The 22,702-nt window shown below is 38.1% G+C and overlaps 1 protein-coding gene across 1 annotated transcript in view; it reads right to left on the reverse strand.

Moving 5' to 3' along the window:
• Window positions 1-22,702, reverse strand: part of thsd7ba (thrombospondin, type I, domain containing 7Ba) — a 160,985-nt gene that overhangs the window by 124,907 nt on the left and 13,376 nt on the right. Inside the window, exons 2-3 of the mRNA XM_039600333.1 lie at window positions 15,808-16,144; window positions 12,313-12,489 (exon numbers count right to left, since the gene is read on the reverse strand). Coding sequence (XP_039456267.1) covers window positions 12,313-12,472 — 160 coding nt within the window. The 5' untranslated portion in view covers window positions 12,473-12,489; window positions 15,808-16,144. The remainder of the gene's footprint in view (window positions 1-12,312; window positions 12,490-15,807; window positions 16,145-22,702) is intronic.

The following is a 22,702-nucleotide window of genomic DNA, read 5'->3' on the forward strand; positions in this document are numbered from 1 at the left end:
CAATAATCATACCACTGCCCTTAATTTCCTGAAAATTAATATATGTTTAGAATGTAAGACCAGTGATGTCTCCTGGATTTAATTTTTTCTCATTTATGAAAAAGCCCTCTTTCACCTCATAAGTACAACACAAAATTGAAAACTGTGAAGTCTACAATGTGATTAAGAAGTCACTCTTAAAAAAAAAAAAAAACCTGCAGAGAATGAAAGCCAAGCATTAACAGAATTAATTAAATTGGTTTGTTGTGCCCATTGAGTCCAATAGGTTGATCCAGCTCTCCCACTGCTCTCAACAACAAAGAATTATTCAGCTGCTCATTTGTCCAGGACAGGACAATTGAAAATGAACAAAATGATAACGCTGAATGAAAACAAATTACATGCAGCAGAAAAGTAAGTGGAAAATCTTTTAAAAGTTGTGGCTTAAATAATGTTCCGTATATTTCTAAAAAACCCTAATATTAGTTTCTTTACTGTTGACACTTAAGAGTGAAACTGGTGAAATCATTAATTTTTAAAGAAATTAGCAGAGACATTATGACTGAAATTAACTAAACTGAACTGAGGAAGGAGTTTGGTCGTAGTTTGTCCTACATTCACTTCTGCCAGTTTGTGATTGAGAGTGCAGGAAGATTGGAAGTTGTATTCCATCCAAAAAACACATTACATCACAGTAGTTTTATTTATCTTGTGAATTGTTCTTCAGAAGATTTTGGATGTGTTTAATTGTAGGCATCTTCAGGGAAATTCTTTTACATTCTTGATGCAAAAAATAGAAACGGAAATGTAAACAGAAGTAGAAACAGAAACAGTGGGTGTAGAGAGTCACAGGTGGGACCGTCAATCACTCAAGAGTAACTAACCTCAGTATGGAAAGTATGAAAACAAAAAGAATTAAAAAACAACTGCATAAAGCACAATTATTAAAAAGAGGATACAGATAAAAGAAAAAAATAAGCCTTGCATTTAAGAGTATAACAATAGTTTTTAGTGTCTCAGACTTTCTTTTTTTACTATTTTCTGTTTTTGTATTATTATGAATATAATTACATTATTTTATGATGTACATGCTTGTGTGAACAATGTAAATGATGTGCTCTATATAGTTACTGTAAGCACACTGTTTTTAGCAGCTGAATCCAGATCTTATAGCTGTAAGCATGATTTTCAATTTTCTGTTTAACGTGACATGTTCCATAATTAAAACTGTGTCATTTTCATTGGCTACTATTGCTGGCAGTATAGCCAATTACAAACCCCTGGCTCTCAGCCTGTCTTCACACTTTTCCACTCCCCTCTTGTTTACCTTCTGTTTTTACTTGTCTTTTTCAGCACAGCAGTTGATCAAAGGGTAAAATAAAACAAGCGGTCCTGATAGACAGCACTCTGCAATCAGAAAATGACTCATATGGGAGTGTTTCTCAGGTAAGAATGAAATCCATTTGGTTTCACCTCGCTGTCTCTCTAGTGCATTCCCCACCGGGTCAAATACACAGTAAACAGACGAGGCTATTTTAACAGGTCTCAGTAGAGGCTGCTTTTTAAACACAAAGAACATTTTTAGCAGTTTCCTTTTTTTTCCCCCCTCTTGCTATGCGTAATGCATTACAAAGGAGTTCCCCTCCTTTATAATACAGAAAGGATCATTTTTGTGGAGTGAAACCTCCAGCTCAGGAAACAAATACCGCATCATTAATTATCAAACAGTTGGGGATACCGTGATAGAAATAAGTGTAACTTGCCAGGGAAATGGGAAATCTTATCAGTTGGTAACCTATTTACTTCTAGCTCTGTCTGCAGTAGGGGGTATAAACAATTGTGCTGACAAAGATAGAGCACTCTAGTATGGAGAGCAGCTTGTCAAGGAAAATGCACTATGAGGAAGACGAACACAAAAGGGTTTTTTTTTTTTTTTTTTTTTAAGCGTTTAGGTTTTTGCTCTCCTGCTATATTCTGCTTCTCTCTGTATTCATCCTGCCTCAGTCTGGTTGAGACTTTCAGGCTATTTTTTTGCAGAGCAAAGAGTTCATCTCATTAAAGCTAGTGTAATTACAACAGGCGTGTCATGTTTTGTTAAAGCAGCAAATGGCCTTCTATTTTTTTTAATCTGGAATTACAATGAAGCTTCCTCACTAGAGAGCATTTATAGAGCATATTAAGAAACCCAACAAAAAATGAGGAACACAATGATAGAGTAATAATACTCTGTGACACTGAGGCTTAATTCATTTTGCAGTGTGCAACCAAGGATATCAGATGCTTTGTCCCATCATTCCATGCAGTGACAAATTACTTTTATGGTCTCTTTTTGTGCCTAACCTTTACACAGACATGCATAAAACACAAAGTACAAGGTCACTAACATCAGCCGCAAAACTCAATACTCCCAACTTCCAGTAAGACATCAAAGAGAAGGGCTTGCTCCTGCCTGACTCCCCTCACTGCTGATTTACTGAAATCTTTGCACTTGAGCCAGTTTGCAGCAGCAGAACAGGAGAACATCCTGTCAGCAGGTTTACTTCATTTGCATTCAAGAATCTGAAGATGTTGACTAACCAAATTTCACTGTTGTGACTTAATGCTTGTGGGGTATAGCTGCATTCTCAAATTTCATTCTAAACGACTAATTTAGCTCTGCTTTTATTTCAGTCACAAGTATCAGCAAAAATAACTCCTGCACAGAAGTGCAGTGGTTAGTAATTTCACCTAACAGCAAGAAAGTTGAGGTTGTGTGAGGTTGACTCGTCTGGTCTTTCTGTGTGCATGTTCTCCCTGTTTCTGCATGGGTTTTTTTCTGGGTACGATGGCTTTCTCCCACTGTTTAAAGACATTGATGTCATGGTAATTCTAAAGGCAAAAAAAGTCCTTAAAGTGAATGTGATGAAGGGCTATATACATGGAAAATTGAGGTTGTACTAAAAATGTCTTAAAAATGCATTTCAAAGAGTACATTTAATCGAGTTATCAAGTGGCATTAGACAATTAATGGACTGCAGACTACACAGCATCCCAGCTTTTTCTAATTGTGTTTGTATGATGTACGAGGATTTATGTGAAATTTGTATAACACCCTGCTCCCAAAGAACCAATAAATTACTGAACTGGAAAATATGTTGTGTAATCCATATGTGATTTTCCAGAGATGCAAGAGCACCGCTGAAAATCGTGAAAGCGGTGCTCTGCATTGTTGCATTACTGTAGTAGAAATGTATCTTATGTAATCTATTACTTCTTAGTTCATTTTATTGGTCATTATACTATATCTAAAGCATTCAATTGCATGGCATATGATCTCACAGACACTCATTTCAGCTCTCTGGAAATTGAACTGTATTTTGTGCATGCCTATTATAATGGTTTAAATGGAATCTGGCTAACTGATTACAATCAGTCAAATTTGAATATATGATTATATTCTATGAATGATTCAATGATTATATAGAGTTATTTAGAGACCAAAATGAAGCAAAGTTTCAACGGCCTTCACACTGCCTTCATTTATATGGGAGTCGTGTCTTAAGGAAGTTTGCACACATGGGGCTTCATCTGACAAAAATCAGGAGACCAAGACATGCCTTTTATGTATTTCAATATCAGTATTAATTGAAGCCGCAAGAGCTATTCAGTAATGACCTTCCAAATTTGATTCCCATCTTTTCTACAGTGACACTCCAGGCTGGATATACCCAGTAGCCACAGGAGCTCTTTATAATTTCTTCTGTCTCCTGTTACAAACTAGTTATGGCTGTGTGTCACTGCCAATTCCTCCTTCAATCCTCTTATGGAAAATTTAAACTGGGGAAGATTTGTTCAGAATTGGAACATTTTGTATAAGAGTGATGTGAAAGGCCTTCGCTTCGTTTGAAAGAGACTTCAGAGAGGAGAGCTGCTCTGAAAGCTAACTGTTCTGTGAGAATATTCTCATAGGATTAAGGATCTGACTGCTTGGATTGTACTGCCTTGTGGCTCTCATGAGACGAGCCACCGGCTTTTATGATAACCTCAGTCTGTTCCATTCCAGTCAAAAGGAAGGACGCAAGTTCAAATGAGATCTCACGTCAACAATCAACATACAAAACTGATTTTGTCAAGGTTGTGATAGCTTAAATAATACAGCTTGCCCTTAATAAATATGAGGTTTTTTTATGGTGATCTAATTGAAATACTTCAAGGAAATAATTTGTTTCCTATTAACTTTGTTCTTGGTGTTTTCTGTCAAAGACATACCCAAGGTAATGTTTAAAAATGCAATGAGTGGTTTAAAAAAAAAACAAGAAGAAGAAAAAATTGGGTGTATTCAGATCAATAGTCAATGCTGCATTTTATTCACCTTCGTCCTAATCAGGCTGACTTTGTGTACTAGGCTTACACAACCCAAGGGACATGTGTGAAAGCAGAAAAAAAAATTCAATTTTTAATGGAATAACATCTGCACATACTTGTAGCAATTTGCTGAATTGTTTTGGCAACCTGCATAATTAATAGCACACAAATAAAATAGGAGAAATATTTAAAAAGTTTGAGGGTTTTTATCAAAGGCAAACAGAGAAAACACTCAGATTAAGTACCTTCCACAGGAAATTAAGTTCATGCATAAATTTAGTAAAGAAGGTCTGCATGGTCTCTTATATTTTCCCTCCATTCCTCAGTGTCATAAGAGCTATTCGTGCTGGTCTATTTTGTTGTCACTTCCATTTTCCCCATGCTGTAAATATCTCCTCATTGTCAAATTCAATGTCTTGGCTAATGATCAGTTTGCCTCTGTTCTCCAAGGCCATCAGACCACAGTCCATGTTTTTTGTATTCATTATTGTCTGCCACACTACCTTTTAGTACGTCTAATGAGCATTCCTCTTCCACTTCTCCTGGTTTTGCTCACTCTGCTCCACCTCTGTCAGTATCTCTGGGGGTGCTAACACTGTCTTTATCTCGGACTGTGCTGCATGACTTTGCCTCTCATCAGGGTCCAGAAGATTTAGCTTATTTCCTGCAAACAGTATTTTCTCACTGAAATAGTTTTATAAGAGGAAATAGATTTACCACAACCCATAGTTCAGGCCTGTTTCTGTGTTGCATTTGTTTGTGCCCCCCACCCCACATCTCTGTCTAGTTTTCTTTGAAGTTCTACTAAAATCTGCTTTGTTAGGTTTAGGATCTAAAAGGTTGGTGGCTAGGTTTTGGAAGGTAAACGCATTTACTAAATTAGGCAATCTAATTGCTGTTTGGTTAAGATAAAGAAGAAGATCTTTTCATACCGATGTTACTTTGTGGGGAAAAATGACAAGTTGGGAGTGACAGCTGCATCTAACTAATGCCATAACTAGGCACATCACGCACCACCACCAAAGGACACCTTGTGCATAACTGAGACATGTCTGACAACACAATATTTAAACAAACGCCCTATTTTTATTCTTCTGCAAAATTGTATGGATGGAATTTTAAGTTAGAGAGGGAGCCATTTAATAACAGGGTGATCTTGTTGTGCAGTAAAACAAAACAAAAAATAACTGCTGTGGCTTGCCGCTAAAGAAGAGTAATCTAAAACTTAAAATAAAATAGTTTGTTAAATCACTGCATTGTCACAGAGCTGTGCAGCACCAGCCGTTTTCCTCCCTGTGTGAATCACAGCTTATTTACTTTTAAAGCTCTTCATTTGCGGCAGAAGAAATCCCACTGTGACAAGGATCCACAGCTGTTGTCAAACTGCTGACAACGCCAGAGCCCGCAGGACAAATCACCTGGCAGTGGTGTTTGTTATGATTGCATTAAAATAAATGAGTTCTGTGAGCATATTTTCTAAAAACACATTAAACTTTTAGGAAACCTGCCATCTCCGACACATTTGTATCTTTACTTTAGATTGTTTAGAACAAACAAAATGAGACTAAATAATGAATATCTGTATGTAATCCATAAACAAAAGCACAGAATCCTATCCCTGCTGGATCTGAGAAATAACTGTGGGCTAGAGGTGATTTGTAAAAGGACTGTGCTTAGTCTCTATATCACAACACTCTACAGATACCGTATTACTTAAAATGAAAACACGTAATAATTATTTTTAAACAACTTAATAAATAACACTTTTCAATGAGTCAAAGAAACCATTGATTCACACCTATTTACTGCTATGACACAAACTAATGCATTATACATCGAGCGAGGAGGAAGCCATTAAATAACAGAGTGTGGACAAGTAGCTTTGTTAAATCCTGTTAAAATTCATGGTGAAAAATGATGAAAATGGTTTTTCCTCAGTTTGATGCTATAATGAATTGAATCCATTCAGTTTATCATAAAGAGACTAGACTACCAGGATTGTCTCTGAATTCACTCACTGAATTAAAAGTTACCTCTTCCCCATTTTACTGATTTGGCTTTTATGGGAATGATGTCGACTGGATTAAGGAGAAAGATCTGCGTGTACACTTTGAGACTTTGTGTTGGAATATAGTGGAGCCAATGTAACTGTTTGTCATCAACATAATAAAAATGTATAACTTGCAATAACTGTAATTTGGGGTTTATTTTAAGTGTGTTTTCAGTTTGGAAGTGCATAAACACGACTTCTGAATTGAAATCTCTTGATTTAAAATTATGCTCAGAGTTTGCTTCAGTCATTTAGTCTATTTGTTAAGAAACGTGATTGGCACATGTATTTAGGAGTTAACACTCTTCAAACACCAATCTGTTTCTAATTGTGTATTGATAAGGGTCTGTCTCTACAGAGAGCTGTTTTTGAGCTCTACAGCACTTGTTACTACACTACAAAAATCACCTTCTTCATGGTTTGAATTCATAATTCATAAATAATTGAGCTGTCACTTACAGCGCTGTTGACAATATTTTTTTTTAAATTCTGCCACTTGTTCATTTTTGATTGTTTTGTTCAAGTCAGTTAATTGACAAGCAGTTTTCTGCAAGTGAGACTGCTCCCATATTTTCCAAGGGTTTGCCACCGGCCATTGATCCAGGCTTGGTGCCAGTACTAGGAGTGTTGGGTGACTGCATCCATCCATCCATCCATCCATCCATCCATGTTCTGACACTTATCCAGGTTTGGGTCATCGGGGCAGCAGAGAATTCCCTTAGCAGAGAATCACCCCTCTACCCTCCCTGCTCATCTGGGAGGTGAATGAGGCATTTCCAAGCCAGCCAAGAAATATAATCTCCAGAGTGTGTCCTGGGTCTGCCCCAGGGCCTTCTCCCAGTACCACACGCCTGAAACACCTTGCCTAGGAGGCATCACGGAGGCATACTCTTCAGATGCCCAAACCAACTTAACTCTCCTCCAGAAATTGACAACTTGTCCTGATGCAGTGGGTTGTATGTTTATGTTTGCCACTGGTGGTTAAATGGTCTTGGGTGAGGAAACAGACAAAGATTGATTGAGAAAACCTCTATGCCGACATGGAGATCAAGTGATCAAGTGACATGGGCCTGGGACGGGGTTACCAGGTTGTCACCCTAGACACAGGTCTGGTGGCTTTAACACATTGGACCCAGTCAGGCATAACCTAAAAGTGCTAATGGGTCTGCCCTCCACCCACAGGAGTTCAGTGTACTGTGGACTGGCTGCTGGTCAGGTGCAGAGTCATTTGTGACATAATTAACAACAGTATTAAACAACAAATGAGCCAACCTAAAATAAAGGTTTGTATAACATGGTGCTGGTAAAAGTATGCATTATATATTTTCAACTTCATGTAATTTTGTTTGAGAGCAGTCCTTCCAGTCATATTGTTTAGCTGAAAAAACAAGTGTAATTTAACAGCGTTACTAACTGATGTTGTCACTTGACTGGGGAAATGATCTGTTTCATTGGATTAGGAAGCTGTGTTTGGAAAAGAGACTTGACCTCCTCCAGATGCGCCACAATTTTAGGTTTTAGGGAACAAATGACCATTATTATTTCTAATGCTGATTAGAAATACATAAAATCTAATTACATCCTTGTCAGCTCTGGTAGTGAAGCTGATCATTTGTGAGTAATAAGCGCAACATGATATTTATGTAGCATGGATTATGCGCTAATGGGTGAGTGGTTTCGCTTTTGTTGTTTGCAAACATATATGATTGCCTGGTGTTGGCTACTACACTCGACCTCCTGTTGGAGCTTTCAGTTCAGCAGCATCCTATAATGATTTTTCCACCCTAAAACAAATTAGTGTGGTAGAAAAAGATCAATATTACTTAGAAGTGAGTTTTTTCATGTTATTATCAGTCTCTCTAATATTCATTTGAAGGGGGTTAAATTGCCTTATGCTAAAAGCAGCATCCTGCCTTTTCTTAGGACGGTTAGTCTGTGTTATTGTGTGTTTATTAATGTTTAATGTGAGAGTGACATGATCCCATTTCTGAAAAACATCTTTTTGAGCAACTTAGCGAGGCTACAACCCCAAAACAGCCACAGAATACTGGAGCCTAACAGCATACCTAGATGAAATACAATAACATCTTTCATAGATGTATCTAGATATTTTGAAGTATAAATAACTGTGTGTTCAAGGTGGAATGGCCGAATTCATGCACTCCAAATGGGTTCTGGACTGTTTGGATTCATCTTCTGTGAGTAATCAGGTTACAGTGGGTGCTTGTAAATAGATTCTCTGATTTCCAAAAAGCTTTTTTTTCCCCTTTTGAACATGTCATTTGTCATTTTCAACTAATCTTCTTTGTGAAGGCCCTTTTGAATCAGTGCCACTGGTCACAACAGAGTATCTACTGTTTGTGTTATTCCCTGTTGCTACTTGCAAAACTTCAAATGAACACATCTCTAGCTAGTACTGTGCATAATAATTACTGTGCATATTCATGACGTGCTCTTGAATGTCCCTCTTGTCAGGCCAACTTTTGATGCCCAGTAAAAAAAAAGCAAAACAATTCACCTACCTACACGCCATAGGACCGACTATAGAAGTAATAACTAACAGGTTGATTTGTTTGTGTCTGCAAAAGAAAACTACTGCAACTGAGTGTAACCTGATACTGTTGAATTGCAACATCTTATCAACTGATGTTAACTGCTTCAAAATACATTTGCCTAATGTGTGTGTGTGTGTGTTTTTTTTCTTTGCCACGGTAAATCAAAAAAGACCTCTGTAAATTATTCAGTGCCATTTGGTTAAAAGTGAATCCCCAAAGATTTGATCCTTGCACACTGCCTCCTTTGAGCTTATTTTTGAGAAACAACAGAAGCTCTGTGCAGCAGTGATGTTTGATTTCAGCTTTGATGGTGCAACAGTGTGGTGAGATTGCAAATAAATACACTCAGACCCTGAAATGAAATGTAAATGTTGCCTGACTGTATCAAAGCACATATGAGTTTATTTTTTCTTACAGTCAAACATCTCACATATGCAGCACTGTAATGATTGTTTTAACCATAGCTTGTCAGCAAATCCATTGGGTCCCTATATTTATACGGGAATTAAGTGGGATCAACTAAGGTGATTATGTTCTGTTGATTTCAAGTTGAATTTTAAATACATCTGTGCTGTTTTTGGAGGGGTTTTGTTATTCTTACACAACTTTAGAACTTTTCTTCTTTTAAAGTCTTTTGACTTTAAAACAATGTGCACCTGAAAGTCTCCCCATCATCCTTTGTTTTTTGGGAGTTTGAAGAAAACAGACATTTGAAAACAAAGCTGCTGAGATGCCAGCTGAATCTCTTAGGTTTCTTTAACCTGATTCTCCAAGTTCCGTTAGCTCACATTGTTTTTTAAAAAATGATTCTACCCAAGTTCAATTAAGTCACATTTTTAAAGCAGCAGGGACTCTTACGCTTTTAAGCTGAACCAATTTAAGATGATTTACAGACTGGATCCTGGGGCTTCAGCCCCGTAAGTCCTTTAAATAATCCAGGAGCAGCTGAGATTTCTCTCATTAAGGAAAACCTTTATTGATTTCTCAATCTTTTGAAAATCATTGCCCTTCAGCTGAATCTTCCTGCTGAAGGTTCCCACATAATTTAGATGAAGAGTAGATTACATCCTGGAGTTTTTCAGCAGACTCCAGCCAACAATACAATAAAATAATAGTTTGTAGAATATAAAATGAGGAAGAACTAAGAAGTGTAAATAGGGAAATAATATTAGTTAAAAAAATAGAAAGTGCAGTCTCCAGTGTACTGTTAAAATATGTTGGAATACCAATGTCGTCTTCTTCTTCTGGGATTTAAAGATATCTCAATTTCCTGAACTAGCTTGGTTCCCCAGTCAAAGAAGGAAAATGAAAACTTAAATGAGGGTGTCATTTTATTTTTGTTTTTTAGAAAGAAAAAAAAACAAGCTTTGATGTATAATAGAAATCATTTGGGATGAGCGCTCACACATACCCAGGAAGAGTTTTCTTGTTTCTTTACTATAGAAAAAGACAAATAAATTTTGAGAGCTAAATCCCAACACCTTAGACCCTCTTTGGAAATGTAACGTTAATCTCAGTGATGACAACTGAAAACTTGGAAAAGAAGCCGTTACTTACTTCAGTAGACTAAAGCTGACACCGGATGAGCACGGTGGCATGTTTAAAAGCAGATGCTTAAATAAATCCTACTTAAAATGCTCCACTCGCGATATCTGCATTCTGATGCAAACAGGACTATGACCCTGGAAATGTGGCGCTGACTGCCAGGAAAGTTATCTATAGATGTTAAAGGGAATTTCTTTTAGCAATTTATTTTAAGGGTGAAATAATAATGCCATTAGCAGCAGTGTCTCACTGTTCTATTTTGTTCTTCAAGACACTGATGAAGGTCAAGCTTAAATAGCTGCAGCTCCCTGTTTCAGCCTGAGACTCGCAGCTTAGCCACAGCTATGGGAACTGGCTCACACAAAAGACTTACCCCACAATGCTGCTGGCCTAGATAGACACGCCAGACATACAAAAGGGTGGCTGTGCTAATTGAGAACAGATCTTCGCTACAATGACAATTCCTAAATAAAAAGATTTGCCTGTCAGCTAAATTAAGTATTCAAATGGTTCCTGTCAATATTTGCCAACATGAACCTAATAGTCTAAGTTAATACATTAAGCTTCGAGCTGCTGCTGACATTAAGACAAATATGTGGCTCACATCAATGACATTCATCAGCACAATACAATGCGAATACAGTAAGTGTTCAATCTGTGTTTGTGCGACTCGAGTTTGTGTCGTTCCGCAGTTCAAATCAAAGCATTGTGATAACAGTAGTTTGAGACGAACAGTTTTCCTGCAGTCAAACAGACATTAGGAGGATTTATTCAGAGGTGAGGTATGTTAAGTTTGAGATTCCCTTTCTTCTTTGTAAATTGATTTTCATTTCCATTTAAGAAACAACTTATAAGCCATCTTAGCTCTGCAAGGATGTCAAATCCTCACACTTGGTGTTCCGGTTACATCCGTTTTGAACATAAGCTCTTTCAAGTGAAATTAATCAATCTCTTTATCACTTGGGCAGTGTCATTACCCAACCACAGAGTGAGAAATGAAAGTGCTAATCGCACAGCAAGTGGGGCTTTTGTGTGGGAAGGCCAAATTTTCCTCCTCAAGCTGCTTTGCAAATGCATTTTCAATTGAATTGGTGAAGCGAACAAAGGATGAATTCTGAGTTTGCCTCAAAATTCTTGTTAAAATAGAATGACATCAGCTTACAGTACAGGTTTCCAAAAGGTGATTAATTTACAAAAATGTTAATAATTTGCATGTAAATTACCAAATGGATGCATAAATAACACACAGCAGATGTAAAACACATTTTAGGTATGAGTGCATGTGAATGTGTGTGAATAAGGGATTTGTACAGCACAATACGCAGCATGTTTTCCATTACAACAATGTCTACTATATATAACTGGGGCCATAAATTCACTAAGCATGCCAGGAAGACTATTTCATATGCCTCAATATCTTAATAACCATGCCACTCTACTGTAACAACCATAGCCATCCTTGTCATTTTGGGGCTGTGAGTGAATACTCTACGAGAAAAAAAAAAAAGCATTATTATTCTCTTCACCCCAGGCACTTGGGCCTGCAGGCTTGATGATGTCCAACTGCAGTCCAATGTGTGTCACAAAAAAAGGAATATTTTCCCCACAAAACTGGTTTCACTGAAAATGCATGTGTGCAAATGTGTGCTTCCACATGCTGCACATCTTATCTCCATGATCCTCAACAGGTTCAAAGAGATTTGACTTTTTAAATTACCATTAAGAACAAAATTATGTTATTTTACATGCAAGCAGGTGGATTGCATATCTTAATTTAAGTATAAGTCAAAACAGGACCTTTATTAACGCACTTGTAGTAAGGTAGAATACATATTTTACCTGCTTTCCATGAAAAATGGTGGTCTCTAGGATACACGTTGTCTGAACGGACAGAAATGGAAAAGAGAGACAAGAGGAGGAAGAGGCTGAGGTAGCTCCCAGCTTGCCGTGTCCAGGCAATGACCCCAAAGTCATCTTTTAGAGTCATAGTCCAGCCCATTGCTTCCTCTCTTACTCCTGTGGGAGGAAAATGAAATTCATCATCAGCTCATTCATAAATATGATCAGAAACCTTGGCCACCTTCCCACTGAATCCTCCAGCCCAGAAATGTAATATTTGGTGTCACTTTCCAAAGTCCATCAGACTTTTTCACACATGGATCATAGTGCTGGATGGATAAGATTTGACTTGTAAAATAGTTTTACTGTTATAGTTGTGTGATACTATGCCTTCTTCTCCACCTACATAGATCAAAAATAATTAGACAGAGTGGCAAGAGTATCTCAGCCTCCCAAAGGAGGTGTGGAAACAAACACTGATGGAAGGGGAGACTCTAAGCTTGGAGTAATACAGGGTATTAGTACCTTTTTATTGCAGCTCATTTATTCCTATCTCCTGCTACTCTGATTCGTGTCCTAGGAGTGTTAAGGATTAGTCCTGGATTCACTAGGCCTCTAATTGTGTTGCACCAACAGCAAAATTAATGAATATGAAATTAAATCTGTAACACCTGATGCTTTGAAAGACTGGTGTTCATGACTGCAGTGATTCATTTTCCAAAAACAAATTTTGCTACACTGTAGCACTTGGGTATTGAGAGATTTGTTATTATTGACTTATCATCCCACTGAGCTCCCCTGCAGTTTTTTGACATTCTGTAATCATAAAACATGAGACAAAAGCAATTTCTGCTGCATAGGTTTAGCAAAAAAATTGGTTTTAATATCAAATACAGCTGATTTGGGCACTGTGGGAATTTGCAGCACATAAAGAATAGCAACAAATTTTATGTTTATGCAAGCAGAGGCATTAAGCTGGTGATCCACACATCTAATACTAACATTACTGAGACTTTATTTTATTTCAAAGTCACATCTGTCAGAAAATAGATGTAATCTGTGCGACTGTGGTAAGCATTTTTCTAATCTACCGATTCTGTATGGGACAAGTTTTTAATTTTTCTTTTGACAATCCAGATCACTACAACAGAGAGGCTTTTCTACATTTTGTCCCGGTAATATACGATAGTAAGTATCATAGAGAGTATCTAATGGTAGATTAACTTCTGAGAGGCAGCAGCCATTTGAGATTTAAGATTATTTACACATGGCGTGCCTGTGAAAGCGCTGGCAGCTGAATTATTTTTGCTTGATTTCATTCAGGGAAATTAGATTTTGACTTTGCTGCTTTAGCTATGTTTTGGTGGGGGTAAAATTTGTTTAATGAGAAAGAAATGCTTGGATGGAGATGGCTTGGTGCCCAGAAGTGGGCTGCCAGATGCACAGTTTTTGATGGACTGTCCAATTCTCCTCTGGCTTTGATGTGTTATTCTATAGTCAAAATGGTTTGCTCTTTTTTGTGTGTGTTGGAGGGCTTCAGGCCCAAGGGTTTGGCAATTCAACACATAACTATTGTTTGTATCTATTCTCAATACCAATTTGCCTCATGGGGTTCTGTCAGGCAAAGAACAGCGAGTGCTCTTTTTCGCTCCCGCTCTGTCTCCCTCTCCATCTCTTCCACATTCTCCTTTAAATAACTCATCCACTCTGAAGATAATGTATTCACAATTTTTATTAGAACTGCCTTTGTCTCACATTTTTTGATGGCTAGAAGATGTATTCTACTTGGATGAGTGAGCAGACCAGTCTGGCACTCACACAGCCATATGCCAATTAGACACCTCTGGTTGCTGATTACTAGTCATTCTCTTGGGCTGCACTGCTCTGGAAGCCATACCTGACTGCACCTATATTACACCTACCCTCCAGCCACTCTAATTTGACTATGCACAGGACAAGCAGCACTCTTCTTGGGCTGACAGACCATGTCACAACTGATTGGAAAACATGGTCTTGAACACAAACAAGCAATGGAAACAAGCATGACCCCAAGGCATGCCAGTTTTGTTTTTCAAACTACAAAAAGGTAGACAATCGAGATTACTCTACTGCAAGATATCTTTGCGAGATTCAGCAGCAATTGTGCTCATCCAGCCAGCGCATCTCAGGATGAGGAGGAGTAATACAGGCTATCCTGAAAATCTTAAAAAAGAAAAGCTCTTAAGCTGCTAAATATCTGGGTCAAAGGAATCATGCCAGGCTCTCAGTGGCCGTAGAAAACCTGGCAAACAGCAGCATGGCTCAGATGCTGGTGTGAGTCTTATTAGATACTCCACGATCTGATGGAATGCAATCTGCTCCTCTGTCTCCTGTGGTCCTTGTTTGGGGCCCACTCATTGAATTCAGCGAGAAAAACCCTGCAGCTAGCATAAGGGAGCAGATGAGCAACACTCTACAGCCCTCCCTTTCACAGGTGGTCACAATAATTAATGTTTGATTAGATGTTTCCAAATGAATGGCAAAAGCTAATTTGGTATGCCAAGGCTCTGAACAATCACCATGCGATCCTCCAGCCTCTCTTTAAATAAGCCAAACACCCTGTTCTGTCTGGAGTGAAAACAAAGGCATTTGATCCCAGTCTGTTTACCGGAGATGCCACCCTCTTCTCTGGATTTCCACATAATTATGTAGCCAACCAGCTCATTCCCGCTTCAGATTCTAAGCTTAAACTCCCATCTATATCGCTGCGCCATTCTTTGTGTGTTGCATCCAGTGGATTCAGGTTAACACAGCTGCAAGTATTTTTTCCACGTTGCAGCACATGTAATTGTTTTTGATTGGGTTTGGCAGTATGAAAACAGAGATCCATCCCCATCCAAAGGAGCTGATTTTTGCAGATGTTTTCCTTGGCAGGAATGACCATGACAGCATTGAAAGAATCACAAATGCACAACACATTTTTTTGTATTCCTTTGATCCGAGGCTTATTTTAGCAGTCGGTTTCTTCTGTTTCTGTATAGATTGGTATTTAAAGAGTATTGCACTACATTTGATTCTTTAATTCCTTTGACACCAGGAGTTTTATTCTATTCAGAACTGTAACAAAGACAATGTCACTATTATGTTGCCTGAATGGATGGTGACAGCTTCATAATATAAAATGTGTTTGTCATTTCCAGAAGGTTTAGCTTCTTTTGAATTTTCATTGCAGCTGTAACACAAAAGAGCACAGATATATAGCTCAAAATGAGTGGAATTCAGTCCAATTTTGATATTTCCATGGTATAAAACTTCTATATTCAATCCCTGCATTCAGTTTAAATGGAATCGTGGGAGTCAGCATCTTCACAGTTGAGCATTAGTTTCAATCTGATCATAAATTCTGAAAAAAATATTTTTTCCACCCTTAAAATAAAGAAAACGCACATTTGGATAACTAAATTCATAAACAGCTGCACTCTTAATTGGATACCATGCACATGATGTAAAATGTACCTGAGCAAGATGACTGCCAGTCATCCCTTTCGGTGATCTGGTTGGTACAGTAGCAGATGCTTTTTCAGTAGTCCCACCAAAAGCAGGAAGAGGGCAGAGGAGGGTCCAAAGATGTTAAGTTTGACAGGGAGAGTAAATCACCTGCACCAGGCCTTCAACCTGAAGCATCATGCAGTGGCTTAATCCTGTGTGAATCAATGTGTTGTGGGCTGGGACTGTGTCACACCTCCAGCAGCAGTGACTGGTATTAACTCCCCGGTGCTGGCTCTGTCAAGCACCCACCCACTGATGTTCCTACTCTGGTTGGCACAAGTCAGCCCGAGCTACTGTAAGGAATCTGAGGAAGACAAAAACAGACAAGGAAAAAAGAGGCAATGATGTTCACATCTTTCAACTACAGTGCAAAAATCTGACGCCTCATGCAATGACATTTTATTATTTATGTCTCACATGATACACAGTTGATAGCTCACGAGCTGCAAAAGGCAAGAAGTAATGAATAACAGTGTGAAAATGCAAGGAAGCTCTACAGAGATGCATGACATGAATGCAACGTTTGTTTTTTTACACACGATCAGCAAATACTGGTCCAGAGGTAGGACTTTGCTGTGATTTATAATCCACTCATCTGTTCTCTCTTATTCGCTCTAGAAAAAGAGCGAAGATCCCTGAGAAAGTTTCTGTGCATATGAAAAAAGGATTATTATGTTTCCAGTTTTCAGACCTACTGCTGTTAAAAAGGCGAAGGGCAAGTTGTGCATCATAGCAACAGGTGAGTTTGCTGTCTACAAATTTTACATAAATCTGCAAGGCTTGCAGTGATTATTTGTCTATCCCTCAGTCTCCAGGGGGCATGTAAGACAATGACAATCAAGGAGTTGAAGTTGCTTCCCATAATATTCAACGATAACCTGTCAGCCTTCTAGCCAAGATCTTTCTGAGAGCTCACCCAGATGAAAATTGAGTCCTATTAACGCCTTCTGACTTTGTCTCAGTGCTTCCATGCTCTCTTATTGACCTTTCTGGTCATACTCCTGAAAACCACGGCTCATAATGACCTGATTTCCCAAGGCCTTTAAGTGCTTTGCCCTGCCATTCCATTGTGGCTCAAATGAGCTCGTCTCTGCAGCTGCACTCCTCCTCCTCCAGCGGGCAACTAACTTAATAAAAGCCAACAAATAGGGTGGAAGAAAGGTACTCCTGGTAGACGGAGAAAAATCAATTGCAAATATTTCAATTTCAAGTATGTACACACAGTTCATTCATTTTTTATTCAGTCTGTTGTTTATTAGAGTCAAGGCGCATGTGCGACATATCATTTTCTTACTGCTTGTGAATTTCTCCCTTAAGTTGATAATGTAATAAGTATTTTTGTGTGCTTTAAATCACAACAATAACCTTAAGATGGACAATACGGCATCTTCCTGGGAGCTTTAAATCGACCACTTTTGTTTTTGCCAATGCGGCTTAAGGGATGTCACTGCCAGTCTGTTAATCAGTGATTCCACCACTTTAGTCCAGACTGAAAAATAACAATTAGTCTGCTCAAAGAACTCCCACAAACTTGATGCAGAGTCCTCAGGTGATTAATCTTGGCGACTCCTTATCTAGCGCCACAGTGGGGTGAAAATGTAGTGTTTCATTGAAATATCTCATCAACATTTTGACAGAATGGCATCTAATTTAATATACACATTTACATCACACATGAATGAATTCTGATTACCTCATTTCACGTTTAGCAATTACAAAGAGTAATTAAACTGGGTGATTAAAATAAATCAGTATCTGCTTTAGCTTAAATAAGTGTAGTAGTTCAAATTCTAGGTTATGTATTACCCTAAGCTACCACATCTGATTGACACTGGGTCAGTGCAGTCTCTTCAGCTTTCTCTGCTTAACATCTTCTACCTTTAAGTTAAGCTCAAAGGCAGAAGTGTTTGCCATCCTCTCTCCTGACAACAATTGCCTCCAACCTTAAACCCGCCTTATGCTTTTCACCTCCCTTCAGGAGCTTACCTCGCCTGGCTTGGCACTATACTCCAGTCCCACAGCTAAAAGCTCTCTTGACAAGGCAGAGTGTTTGCTCTGCATTGTGTGCGAGTGTGTTTGTTGAAATTATTGAGGTCTGTAAATGACATTAAGGTTGTGTAAAATGTCCATCCCCTGTACAGTATTCTGGTGGTTTTGTCGTTTGCAGAGGTTCACAAAAATTCAATAAAAAAGAGAATAGAAAAAAAAGAGGAATGATTTCTATAGTCTTTCATAGCTTTTCCAAAAACTGCTAATAAGTACTATTAATACCATACATGTACTATTACTATAAAAACTGTAAATAAAGTGAAATTTGCAAATCCCTCCTCAGCTACCTGCCTCACTGCTGGAAGTCAAGACCTTGATATTTTGCCAATATAAACTTAGGACAGCTATATATAAAACAAAATAAATGTCTAATGTGTGCTCCAAAAACATCAGCTGATACACTGAACTTGGCCATTCCTTGTGTATTGCCATCTGCTAAATGATTTCTAGTTGCTGTTACATTTTAGAGTTAAGACTTTGATCCAAACATTGAATAAATTAAATTCTGCATCTCAAAAGAAGCTCCACATTTAATGAACAGGCTTGGCAGCATCCACAGACCCAAGCTTTTCACCATATCATAAACCAGTTCCCGGCTCGGTACCTTGGCAGACAAACATCAGAGACAGCTGCACTGCAAAGTCACTAATCACCTCACTAAAACAGACAGTATATTATGCAATGCGTACATGAATTCAGTCCCAGACTGTTAAGATGTTGTATGTGGCAGTATCTGAAAGAGAGAGGTATCTCAATTCTGCCAGCACCTCAAACAGTCTGGCAGCCCAAGCAGCTGCTCCTGAAGCCAGGGTTGTGAACTCAATCAGCTGCATGTTTATCACTGTGGCACCAAACTTACTATGGCTCTTTTTCCCTGCCTCCGTGAGCTATAGATGCAGTGGTATGGCCAGTTAAGCGACCCAACGGGGGTCACAGTACTGATAACAGGCGAAAAAATACATATATAAATAAGCCATGCCCATAAGTGTCACCAAATAAAGATGAGCTAAACAATACCAACCATCTTAATTCTGATCTATTTGTTGATTTTTTCGGATCTTTTTTTATCACAATGTGTTGATTGTTTTTCTCAGTTTCTGTATGGTTATTAAAAAAAATAACTTTGAGCTGGGCTGGGATTTCAGTCAGTGCCTGGAAGATAAATGACAAAGTAAATGTGATCAGACAAAAATGTTCCATATGATATTTAAATATGCACAAGCTGCAGAGAATCTCTTAATCAAATGAGTTATGTCACATGTAATAGGACATCAGACATACTCTTATACAGAGAGGAAATCTTTTTGCCAGTCTTGTTTTGTTTTGAGAAGTATTTTGGGGGGATTTAAGTCTATTTTTAAATTGAGCCATAATATGAAGATTTTAGTTCATCAATGTTTCCGTATTTCTGTATCTGATGAAAGGAACAATTAAACTAGGCAAAGCTGTAGCCGACAGCTGTCTGAACATACAAGCTCCTCTGCTATACTGATCAAAATCAAACCTCTGACAGAAAATAATAATTACTGTGCCTCTAATGTTCATCCCAAAAAATTGACAGAAATTCATTTGGAAGCCTGTCTGATGTATTCTACTGCTGAAGGTAAAAGGACACCTTTGGGCATCAAAGTGGTTTTAGGCATGTAAAAGCTGTTAAATTTCACCGGTAGATATTCATGCACCTTTTAATTGTTCACAGATTTCCTTGTTCAAAGTGAATCAATGGCCTTTAGAGAAAAATTTATTCCAATTGATGCAATGCCTAACACAAAGCCACAGAGCATTGTGTTGATAGCCAGATAATTCTCACAGAATATTTTCTTCACACCATAAATATTTCATCGCAGACATGAAAAAGGACCTCGAGAATGTCAAATTAGCACAACCAGAACAAAGCTGCAAAATAATGAGCTTTTTCCCTTTTTTACTGATGTGAACATTTTTGATAAGAATTAGATAAGTCTCCCTCAAAAACACTGTAAAGAGCTTAAGTTGCCTCACTGTACACTGTTAATTCCAGTAGCTTTCATGGCTTACATACATTACTTACCTTTTTTTGGAAATGAATTATATCCTAGCTTGTATTGAGTTGCAGTTTACTCATTGTTGTGGAGCAATGTTAAACAAATCGAGTAACAACAAAGGAAACAATGACATTGTTTCATGGGGGGAAAAGGAAACTGCATTAAACTGTGCTGAATCTGCCGAAAAGATGGAGAAGAAGAAGAGCAGCAGATTAGGGAATGCTTCGTTAACTTCAAATCTAAATTGTGTATTGTGGAGACAGATGTGGACAGCTAGAAACCCGATGGCCTGTTTGAAGTTCACCACCTAAAGCGCATTCGTAGTTGGTGCATTGTAATGGAAATTCTCCACGGAGGAGTCAAGAAATTATCTGACAATTATTTTAAGTATAATTTGTATAGAAACATTACTGTTTCTATAAGGGCCTGACTTCACGCCATAGTTTGTTCTCCCATTATTATATTGAACTTGTATGGCTGAAACTATTTCTGTGTTATTATATATTATAAGCAAATTAGGATGTACAGTAGATGAAATGACCCAATAACAACATTTGAGTTAAGATAGGGTGACCAACTGTCCCCTTATTTGCACTTGTTGACTTGTAAAAACCTATATGACATTTTTTATTTCACCATTTATTAACTGCACAGAGAAGGCATAATTTAAATATGTAAAAGTTTTCTTTAAGCAAACACCATTATTAAATTTCTTCATGACTGGGCCAAGTTTCTCTTTTTTGGAAATCCAAATATGGTCACCCTAAGTTAAGAGCCTAAAGCCAGCAGAGTGAGTAGAAACTAAACTCCTGTAAAACTTAAACTGTTATTTTAAATTGTTGAAAATTTACATTATTTTATGAATGGTTTGATTCGTTACTGCTGATTACAATAAACCTATGAGTTTTCCTTTCTCAGGTCAGTAGTTGTTTGCTCAAACAAGATGGTGCTTTTATTGTTCTTGAAAGTTTTTTGTGCTATTGAACATTTCATGATGTTGTAATCCATTTGTTCATGGTTTAGTTCTGCAAGCCAGATTTCACAGACAAGTGCGCCATTGTACTGCAAGGCATCCCTGTTCTACGTCGTGATGATCTTCATAACATCTACAACACTGATAAGTTTTTATAGTTTCATCTTAAAAGAGCGAACAGAGTTGCGGTGAAATTTGTTTGGAATTTGCAAGTTTTACCAAGAGCTAGATGAAGAAGTTAATACTGATTGTATAGGTGTGAGTACAGTATGAAGGTTTGTGTTTTATTTTAGTATCTTTGTGAAGCACTTCAGGGTTTTACTTCAGGGTTTCCGTGAGGATGACAGAAGGGGGACACCGCAGGGGAGAAGAAAAAAGAGGAAACACCAAATTACAGCTGACTTCATTCATATACAGCTGTGATACTAACCTCAGTTACTGAACTCAAGTGGAAGGACTGAGGTGACTGTTGCTGTGAATTGGTGCTATATAAATTTAATTTAATTGGGTAACAAATAAACGTGAAAAAACTGATTTCTCAAGCTGTTTTTTCTTCATGTTACTATGAACAGTTGTCTAATAATTGCATTTATTTGCCAAGAAGCAGGCTTCTGAGAGTGAGGACGCCTGGGGTCTGTCGGAGATGCAGCCTGTCACTGATGAAGCTGTGCTCATCTCTCCAAATCATTTTCACCTTGATCAAGGCTCTTTCTATGAGAGATATATTAATGGATGTTTTCAAGAAGCTGCCTCTAGTAGTTTGCCTCTTGTTTGGGATTTTAGTCCTTTTCGCTTGGACTAACCTAAAGACACATTCATTCAAAGACTGATGCTTGGAAGAGACTCCTACCAATGCATGTCTTAAATTATAAGCTTTTAGAGTTTTAATGCAACTAATAAAATTGTCCGCGTTGCCTCCTGAAGTGTTTTTAAACCATTACATGTGAAACTACGTCAGGTTTTGTGCATTTTTATGTGTAAATAAACTAAACCCGTTTTCTGCATATCACCTACAAATGATGTTGCCATAAAAAGTGTCACACATAACTTTCATACTGGACTACTGATACCTCCACTGGTGTAAATTACATTTTCAGATGAGCAGTGTCATGTGTTTTAGAAAGGAGAGAAATAAAATACGTGTCTTTCTTTATGCGTCTATTTTTGCAGAAAGGCCCGTTTTTTTTATTTTTCCTCTGTGGATTTCTGACGCACTTGAATAACACAAGTAACACTTGCTTCTTTTTTTTAAGTGAATAAGGCTGCATGAGATTTCTTGCCAAGGTTAATTTACACTTTACAGAAAGGGTATCTCTCATGCATGGCAACTATGATTTGGTTCAGGTTACAGGTAGGTCATTCTCAATCAAATTAAAGGTGCTGACAGTATGTGCAAAACAGAGCAAAAAAGGCATAAATAAATAAGGGTTTGGTGCAGAAACAGAAACTCTAAAAGCCAATGTGTGAAGTGTCTGAAGCAGATCAGGGAAATATTCTACAAAAGGCAGCGATAGATGCTGAAGCTGAAAGAGGAAAAAACGGTTCCTGGATAATCGGATTTGTTTTGTGCAGCTGTTCCACCTGGCCTCCCAGCCCCTACCGCCCCTTCATTAAAAAAGCTTATAATTATCTCAGCCGTGGCTGTAATCCTGGTCACTCCATCTCCCCTTTTCAATTGATAGGCACATCTCGTGGGACTAGGGTATGCAGGTGAGCGTGTCTGAGTCCCGACTGCTTAGGATCCGGAGGGGATTGTCGCACAGAAAGGGAGCCATCAGTGTGAGCAAGAGAAGTAGCGTGACGGCGTCAGGATTAA

This window comes from Oreochromis aureus, linkage group 16 (assembly GCF_013358895.1).
Source record: "Oreochromis aureus strain Israel breed Guangdong linkage group 16, ZZ_aureus, whole genome shotgun sequence".
In the NCBI taxonomy this organism is placed as follows: Eukaryota; Metazoa; Chordata; class Actinopteri; order Cichliformes; family Cichlidae; genus Oreochromis; species Oreochromis aureus.